The 9,767-nt window shown below is 40.8% G+C and overlaps 1 protein-coding gene across 1 annotated transcript; it reads left to right on the top strand.

Moving 5' to 3' along the window:
* Nucleotides 1-4,591: 4,591 nt before the first annotated feature.
* LOC124526542 (allergen Fel d 4) lies at nt 4,592-8,669 on the top strand. The gene is made up of 7 exons (XM_047099586.1): nt 4,592-4,691; nt 5,049-5,185; nt 5,903-5,973; nt 6,689-6,799; nt 7,124-7,219; nt 7,420-7,465; nt 8,395-8,669. The coding sequence occupies exons 1-7, from the start codon at nt 4,602-4,604 to the stop codon at nt 8,402-8,404; spliced, it is 561 nt and encodes a 186-aa protein (XP_046955542.1). The 5' UTR covers nt 4,592-4,601; the 3' UTR covers nt 8,405-8,669.
* Nucleotides 8,670-9,767: the final 1,098 nt, after the last annotated feature.

Here is a 9,767-nt window from a genome sequence, read left to right as displayed (position 1 = left end):
AGGATGCTTCTAACATGCTTCAGAGCTTCCCACTGGCCTGACAGAGATGTTGTCAGCTCTGTGTCATCTTTTCCTAATCCTTCCATAGTCTTGCTGCCTCCTTTTTCCTTTCACAAATGTTATTCCCTGATAAGCCTTTTATACCACTAAATCTGTCTCAGCATCTGCTTTTTGAGGACCCAGCTACCACAGATGGATTGTAGTTAGCTCCAAACAACCTTTCATCAGTGAAGGGAGTGGATATTTTAGAACTGGATTTGAGCTGGTACCGGCAGAATGGGTGCTGGGAACCAAGAAATACTTCTACTCTGGCACATGAATTAAATAAACTTGTGTTTCTTCCTGTTCTTCTTGGCACTGGTAATGTCTTGGTATTATATAACATGGCTTGAATGTTCCCACTGGCTTTCTCAATGAGTGATTTGTTCAATTAGTCAAGAGTGTGACTGAAGACAAGGTCACTAAGTCCATTTCCAGCCAGCCAGTTGGCGTGAGTCAAGTTGCTGGGCTATAAATTGGCGGTTATCTATTTATATATGGATTCCATAAGCCCCAGTCATTTGGGGGCTTGTATGCCAATCATTTCTCAACCACCTGGCAGACTGTCCCCCTTCCTTTGGGTCACTTATAAAATGCCCTATATTTGGCATTGAGTGAGGAAGTCTTAATGTGGTTAGTGACCAAGTTAACTTGAATCCATGAATGGAAAAGAATAGTTTTTGCTTTTTGGTATGGAAGTGTCTCCTAATTCCTTATGAGAAGAACAATATCTCCAAATCATCAATCCAACCATTCATCTTTCAAATATTTGTTTACTAAAAAGAGTTGTTACTTGTCCTTCACTTGATCAGGCTCTTGGCAGCTACAACTACAGAATTGTATTTTTGAGGAATCTACACGCAGCTTCTTCAGTAGTAACTACAAAGCAGATGCCTCTGAGGGTCTAAAGCATTACTCTTTTCTGTTCCGTTGGTCCTTCATGTCAGAAACATTAAGCTTTGACCTGTGCAGTGAAGTCATGAGAGTAGGGAGTCTGGGATCAGACAGTCTTGGGTTCAAATATGGGTTATCCCACAGACTGGCTGTGTGATCTTGGTTGGTTTACTTAACCTCTCTTAAGTCTTAGTTCATACCTCTGTAAAACAGGAAACCTATCATATAGAGGTATTATGAGGATTATATGAAAGACTATTTGTAAAGCACTTAATCTAGTATGGAGCTCTTTATTTCTGACATTAAAATATTATTTTTACATATCAGGCCCTTGGACAGAGGATATTTGTACTGCTGTATCCTCATTGTAACTATTTGCCTTAGTAAGTGGATTCTGGCACAGTCCAATCCTTGAACTTTTAAAAGTGACTTTGAACAAGGCCTTCTTTCTTTGATTACCAAATTGTTCCCAAGTTTGATGAACTCTAAAAGCTTTAAATATAGCAGTTGCTGATGCAACTTGACTGTAATGTAGCAGTTTGGATTCAGGTGTCATGTTTGAAATGTGGCTATATGATTGCATATTAGCTCTCTGGTCTTAAGAGGTCGGTAGATATTTGGGGCCTAGGAAGTTCAGCCCTGGAATAACTGGCTACCCTTAACAAGAATGAGGACCATCTCAGCTGATCCCATAGAAGAGAAGGTGCAAAGGTCAGCTCCCCAGCACAGCAGCAGAGGCCGTGAGGTACACTTAGTCCATCTGCTGCTGTTGTGCTGAGACCGGCTCATCAGAAGTGCTGTTTGTCCGCTAGCAGAGAGGAAGGGGTCCATTTCCTTGGGGCTCATTGGCTAGCAAACCAAGTCAATTCTCACCCCTTTCTCCACAAAACCTTTACTTCCCAGAGACCCTCTCTACCCCTCTTCACTGGACTGGGAGAGGGCTGAAGTCTTTTAAAGCGTGTGTTCCTTAGATGAAGCTTCAGTCATCTGGAGGGAAAAAATTCTGGCTCTGTACCTGAAATTAAGTGATTGGTTTTTAATTGAATCAAATTATGTTTTTTTTCTCCTTTTATTCTTCATCTTCATTACTATTGGCTTCTCTGTTTTTATATATGTGTATATGTGTGTGTGCATATATATACATTTTATATACACGTGTGTGTGTGTGTGTATATATATATTTTTTTTTTTTTTGCCAGTATTTTCTCCCAGTCTGTGGCTTGTCTTTCGTCTTCATTACAGTAGGCTTCTGTTTTTATATGTGTGTCTGTGTGTGTGTAAATATATATATGTATATATATTTGCCAGTATTTTCTCCCGGTCTGTGGCTTGTCTTTCATTCCTTTTAAAGAATGACTTTTAAAGAACAGAACTATTTGATTTTGATGATATCCAATTTATGACTCATGCTTTTGGTATTGTATTTAGGATATCTTTGCCTAACGTAGGGTCACAGAGGTTTTCTTCTCTGTTTTTGAAAAGTTTTGTAGGGGCACCTGGGTGGCTCAGTTGGTTAAGTGTCCGACCTTGGCTCAGGTCACCATGTACGGTTTGTGGGTTCAAGCCCCATGTCGGGCTCTGCGCAGACAGCTCAGAGCCTGGACCCTGCTTCAGATTCTGTCTCTCTCTCTCTCTGCCCCTCCCCTGCTTGTGCTCTCAAAAATAGACATTAAAAAAAGTTTTGTAGCTTTAGATTTTTCAATTTGTGTCTATGATCCATTTTGAGTTAATTTTTGTATACAACATAAGGATTGAACTCCCCGGCATCATTTGTTGAGAATATATCCTTTGTCAAAAATCAGTCATTCATTAATACAACACTGTCTTTATTATGGTAGCTTTATTTTAAAAATCTTGAAATAGAACAATGTTTATCTGCCAACTTGTTCATCAATTTCAAATTTATTTTAGCTATTCTAGACCCTTTGCATTTTCAAATTTTTAAAATATATTTGCCAATTTCTAGCAAAAAGTGACTACAGGGATATTGAGTTTTGGTTAATCAAATGGAGGGAATAAAGTACACAGACTTTGCCACCAATTGAAGGTCAGTTCTCCCATCTCAAGGGATAGAAAACCCATAACCAGCCCATAATGGCTAAAATTATATAGACCTCAAAATACCAGTGCCTGGATATCAGTTGAACATAAATTAGGAATGGCCACACAGGAGCTGGCAAGACTTTTTAAAGTGAGCCACAGATTGAATGCTACAACCCCTAGGTTCACTGCCCTCTACTCAGCTCCTTCTTTGATACCAACCTCTTTCTGTTTGGGGGAAGTGAAAAAGGGGATAAGGCACAAGGCAGAAATGAACCATAAGTTTAACAAGCCCCTTTCTAACTTTCAAGACCTATGCTAAGTCCCACCTTCTCCAGAAATAATTCTCTGACCCTACCAGCCCAATATGTGCTAAACATGATGAGGGTTCTTTCTATACACATCATCTCATTTAATCCCTATAGTAATCTATGAGGCATGTATAAGGAAACTATCAGAGGAAGTTAAATCTGTCCTCATAGCTTCAAAATGACAGAAATAGGAAGGAAGCCCAGATCTACATAACTCCAAAGTCATGCTCCCTCTTTCTTTAAATGTTCATTTATTTATTTGGGGGGGGGGTGGGGAGGGGGAGAGAGAGAGAATGAATGAATCCTAACCAAGCTCCATGATGTCAGTGCAGAGCCAGAACTCATGAACTGTGAGATCGTGACCTGAGTCGAAATCAAGAGTCAGATGCTTAACCAACTGAGCCACTCAGGCACCCCCAAAGCCGTGCTCTTAAGCCCTTTCTATGTGATACCACCTCTCTAGTGTCACTCCTTTTCTGACCTACAATGGTATGGACTTAATCCCACTCAGTTGGGTTATTTCATATGCTTGTAGTGTCAAGTTTTTATTGATTATATGAAGTATTTCCCCAACTCCATTGATAGTTACTTGAAGCAAGGGATGATATCTTGTACTTCTCCATTTCTCTTATGGGGCATATGGTATAGTGAGGTATACTCAGTGATTAAACACTTGTCCATTCATTGTGGGGAAAGAAAAAAACGTAGTGATTGAGTTCAGAGAATAAGGAAAAGAAATTAAAATATACTGAATAGAAGCCATATTTCATTATTTTATTCAAACCTGTTTTGATCAACTCTATTTTACTGCTTTGTGGAAGGTACTATCATCTTTGGTAGAGGTAGTGTCTTTGCTTCTGAAATTAGTAAAATTGAAGTGATGCACCCAATTCTGCACACCATGTGAACAATGGAACATAGATTCCCTACACATTCCCTTTCCAAGTTTTATTCCATTCCTGCCTCACATAATTGGCTCTCTGATTCCAAGCCAGATCCACAGTTAAATCTGGTTCCAAAAGGCAGGGTTTTTTCCACTATTTTTCTTGAGTGTGTGTTTTGAGAAATTTAAGGTCATTAAGTAGATCTAAAAGAGAGGAGATTGCCAAGTTTCAAAAGGGCAAGAACAGTCTTTGGCCTCACACCAGTGAATGATACACCATTTCGTGGAGTGGGAGGAGGGAAGGTGGTGTCCAATGGATGAAAAAACTGGACCCAGAACAGATATAAAAACAGAGGAGCCGGGGACTGGAGCCACCATCAGGGAGAGACTCGCTCCCAGTGACTGTAGGGAAGACCGTGCTATTTCCTGCCAAGATGAAGCTGCTGTTGCTGTGTCTAGGGCTGACTCTAGTCTGTGCCCATGAGGAAGAAAACGTTGTGAGAAGCAACATCGATATTTCAAAGGTAGAGTCTGTAGAGTATAGTAGCTTCTGCCCTTGTGGGGTAGCGTGGAGGATTCTGAAGTAACGTGGTCCTACCAGAGAACAGGAGTTCCTTGATGTATTAGACCAAAGGGGTGGTTTCAGACTTTTGACTAAGAGCAATTGTACCATATTAAAAGAGAACACTTGGGGACCTCTGTTCTTGCTTTAGGGATGGTGGAAAGAGCGCTAGATGTAGTACCAATTGACCTGAGTTCTAATTCCATCTTCACATCATTATTATGAGTCCTGGCGCACAGGCCAGGTTCAAGGAGACAAGTATTCCTATGGAGTTCCCTCTCCCCTTTTCTTACCCAATCATTTTACTGATTTATTGCAGATTTCAGGAGAGTGGTATTCCATTCTCTTGGCCTCAGATGTTAAGGAAAAGATAGAAGAAAATGGTAGCATGAGGGTTTTTGTCGAACACATCAAAGCCCTGGACAACTCTTCTTTGGCCTTTGTATTTCATACAAAGTAAGTGTGGTCTTTGTCACTTGGGAGAGGAAACACGGGAGTCTGAATATGGTGTTGGAACTCTGTGTGTGTGAGGGTACACATACCTTCTGGGTTTGTATTAAGAGTCCATTATCTGACACTGATCCAGGACCTGAAGAACCTGGGCCTTTTCTAGATTCAAAGATAAGAATTATGACAGAAACAAATTCAAATAGGAGTAGAGGAAGTACGGATGGGGTAGAGGGTATCAGAATCATAAGTAATGTAACAGTACAGCATAAGTTTGGAGCACAGGACTTGGAATTGACAGCCTGTCTCTCTCTTGAATCTCTTATGTATGACCAAGAAACTTCATCTGTTTCCACCCCAATTTTCCCTTGGGTAAAGAGGATGATAATTCTCTTTAATGGTTTATTTTTTTTGCAAGGACCATGTGAGGTAATGTTTGGAGAGCACTTCTGTGAGAGGCTGGCACATGGTGAACACTAAGCTAATTATCTAGACAGGTAGTTGTAGTGATAATAGTGGGAAGTAGTGGCAGAGTGACAGTAATGGAAGTAGTTGACTCATTCTTAAAGTATCACAAAGTAAAATAATGTAAATAAAAGCTCTTTGGAAACTGTACTCCCAAAAACGTTCAACAATGAAGTGGAATCAGAAACCCAAATTATAGGTAGAGTGTGAGGGAGCTGGGGCATCAATATCTCTTGGACATCAGCTTATTCTGTTTTACAGAGAGAATGGAAAGTGTACTGAAGTATTTCTGGTTGCTGACAAAACAGAGGATGGTGTATATAGTGTTGTGTGTAAGTATATTAAAAAGTCTTTCTAAATTCTACTTCCACTCCAAGAATTTAATAAACGCCAATATCTTCAAGATCTTGACCAATTCCTGATCAGTAGCTTATGTACATTATATAATGAGGGGCCATCTAATAGCCAAATCCTGAATCTGGAAGAACCTTGGGTAAAAAAAGTCAATGCCTGGCACATAATACCATCAGATAAAGAAGGTAGTTTGCTTATATATACCTCCAGCAAGAAAATTGACAAAAAAATAAGTGGTGGGACAGCTTCTCATTCCCTGCCTACTTTCTGATGATGTCTGCTGGTCATTGCTATAGCACATCATCGCTCAGGATATAGAGCACTGGGTATGTAATGCCAGCGGGCCTATAGAGAGGATAGAGACACATAGTTGGCAGAAATGGTCAAGGGAGGTGGGTGAGTCTCAGGGAGGATGATAGAGCATAAGTTGCTGCTATGGCTGAATTTTTCTACTACTAGTAGTCAAATACCAGTATCCCTTGGATGTCGCCTCATGAAGCCCAGGGAGATGTAAATGAGGACATTAAATATTACTCTATCTTCCAGGATATGCACTTGAATTTGTTTCGTAGTTGAAAATAAGTAAAGGGGTTTCCTTACTTCCCGTGGATCTAACAAGCTCTGACCTATCAAGCTCTGAGAGGCCAGCACACGGTGGCACAAGTTCTGAACTGTGTTCTGTTTCCTCCACAGATGATGGATACAATGTATTTAGCATAGTTGAAACGGTCTATGATGAATATATCCTGTTACATCTTCTGAATTTTGACAAGAAGAGACCATTCCAACTGGTCGAGTTCTATGGTATGGTATTTTCATGCTGACACTCATCTTGGGGTGGGGAAGGAGGGGAAGGAAGGTAAACCTGGAGACAAAGTGGTCCTCCCAGTTTTTATCCTGGAATGTCTCTCCTCCTCTGAAGACAGATGCTCACCTTTGGTAATCTGTCTTCCTGCCAGAACCATATCCTAAAGATGTCAAATTCAAGACAGGTTATAACCCATCCCCAAGACTTCCGCCTGAGCACCCAATCAGTGCTGTCCATTTTCCATCCATCTGGAGCCACCCCCTTATGAGCCTCAGTGACAAATACATAAGACACAGCAGTTACTGTCACTCTCCCCACAGCCCGAGAACCAGATGTGAGCCAAAAACTCAAGGAAAAGTTTGTGAAATACTGCCAAGAACATGGGATTGTTAACATACTTGACCTGACTGAAGTTGGTAAGTATTGTTATTTTCTAGTTTTCTCTTCTTAAATTCCCATGTTACTGAAGGGGGAAAAAAACAATAACAACAACAACAAAAAAACAAGAGAAGGCAGTACCCCCAATCAGTCCCCTTTGCCTTAACCTAGAGAATCATTTGGTTTCTCTCTGGCAAATAAACTGGGTTCGGTGTTTGTATGTGTTCTGTCTCTACAGATCGCTGTTTACAGGCCCGAGGAAGTGAAGTGGCCCAGGACTCCAGGTTGGTGATCTCTGATGGAAAGGGGGTGGCCCTGGGATCAGTGCCTTCCAAAAGCATTAGGAGTTTGTGTCCAAAGATGACAATAAAAATAATTTGGTAAGGAAGCTTGTGAGGAGAGCTTGAGATGTGGAATTGGAGGAGCTGGGTTCAGGACTCATTCCTACCATGAACTTTTGAACAAATGACCTAAGCATTTACCAAGGGAATAATGATGTCTACCCTGCAGAGTTACCATGTGGACATAATGCTGGCAAAAGACTTCAGTAATTGATGACATGCTAAAAATCATTAAGACTTAAAATTTGAAATGGAGAAAGGGTAATAGGACACGAGTATGAAACTCACATCCATTTCTGTGTTTATGGTTGGTCTTCCAAGCCCAGAAGGCATTTCACCCTCCCAATTTACAACAAACATTTCTTCCTTTGATCTTTGTACATCCTTAACTTTTCACCTGGGAATAGAGCTGTCTGAACTTCCAGTTGTCTTTTAAACTGGAAAACAGACACTGAATCTTCTCATCAGTTACCTACCTTAGATTTATTGTGGAGCTTCATTCAGATAATGTAGCTTGCGTAAAGCAGACATTTAATAAAAGGTAGCTATGGCTTTGCCGTTATCTCTCAATTTATCTAAAACTCTTCAAAACTTCTAGTGCTGAAGGTGGCAGAACAAGCCTCGGATCCTTCATTGCTCTCTTTTTTTCATAGATTCAGTTTGGGGACAATAAATACAAGATCAGCAGTAGAAAAAAGGGGGGGCATTTATTCATTGCCCTCCCTCCCCTATTCTGGCAAATAACATGTTACAATACAGCTTGACATCTACTATTCACCATTTGTCTCTATAACAGAAGTTCTTTTTGCTTCAATTCAATCCAAGGAATGCTTAATAAGTTTCTGTGTTCTCTTTTTCATTTGCTTATTTAGTGTTGAGTGAATGCTTCCTTACCTGGGCTCCAGGATCTTCCCTTCTGTGGTCCCCACACCATCTAGTGACAAGTGCTGTGACCTGATTTCCATCATAATCACATAGGAAAGCATTATCTCTGCATCTTCAGAATCTTCCTTAATTGTCTAGGAAAACATTAACCAACCAAGATTTCAAGATTTTCTCCAAATTTTCCAGCTGTCTTTCCCATACCCAGGAGAACTCTATCGTGAATAAGAACTTCCTGTACCTGGTCAATAAATGATTAGCCTTGCAGTCCTGTGGTTTGTGTATATGGGAGTGTGGGGCCGACAAAAAGCAAATGGGGGGGACCTCCTTGGCTCTGCACCCATAATCCTTCTCTAGCTTCTCAGAATCTTTCCTGAGTTTCTCCCTCTGCAGTAATTCTCTGTCCCCATGAGTGCTGGTTGCCCTTTGATTTGCCTGTTTCTTGGTGATCTGATAAGATAAACTTTCCCATAATTTGCCCCGTCTTAGAATTCTCTTTCTCCATGGACTGTTGCTGAGGCTGGTACCAGCTCAACATGTTTCAGGACATGTCCCCATATTTTAGCTTCTCTGTGTCATCCGTCCTATTAGATGGTTAGTGTCCTTCCGTACTCTTGGAAAAGTTCCTTCAATCATCACTGTTATCTGTTGTGAACATATTAGGTGAGATTCCATTAAGTGTGAGCAATACCTACCTTCAATAATCTGGGCTTGGTACAGTCAGGAGGCATCAAGGAGGCAAAATGCTATCAGCCTCTTCTTTTGGGAGCTTACAGGGAAAGGGAAAAGGAAATTAATGATCTTCCACTCACAATCCTTTTGCAACAGTGTAAAACTTACACATGGGTGTTGGGGCAGAGCAAGACCTGGGTGGGAGTTGTCATACAAAAAGAATGACTCAGTCGTTATGAACGTACGGTTAATTAGGGAGAGCTTTATAGGCATGTGACCCTCCCCACATCTTACTCTGCCTCCAGGTCAGAAGAATAAGTTAGGTTCAGACTTAATTGCTCCAGACTTAAGCATTTGGTCTTATTGGCTGAAATACGTCAGTAGGCTTTGTAGAAAGTCAACCTGTCATGCATGCGAAGATCTTTTTGTTTAATTGAAATGTGGTTGACAGACAATGCTGTTATTAGTATCAGGTATACAACACAGTGATTAAACAAGTCTACCAAAATGGAGTGCCATCTCCCCGATGCCAGAACTCAAGAAAATCTAGGACCCCTCATTTTTAAATGTTAGCACTTAAGGGATAGAACAGCTGTTACCCAGAGGGGCATGGCCCAACATAACCCTGAGAGTGCTTAAGGCATTACCAACAATAACAGTGCAAGGAGGGCCACAATGATGATCGATGAGG

This window comes from Lynx rufus, unplaced genomic scaffold, assembly GCF_022079265.1.
Source record: "Lynx rufus isolate CCGP_SWC_20201006 ecotype Redwood Valley unplaced genomic scaffold, mLynRuf1.p SCAF_10, whole genome shotgun sequence".
NCBI classification, from domain to species: Eukaryota; Metazoa; Chordata; class Mammalia; order Carnivora; family Felidae; genus Lynx; species Lynx rufus.
The sequence above is the reverse complement of the archived record's forward strand: the minus strand, read 5'-3'. Positions and strand labels throughout refer to the sequence as shown.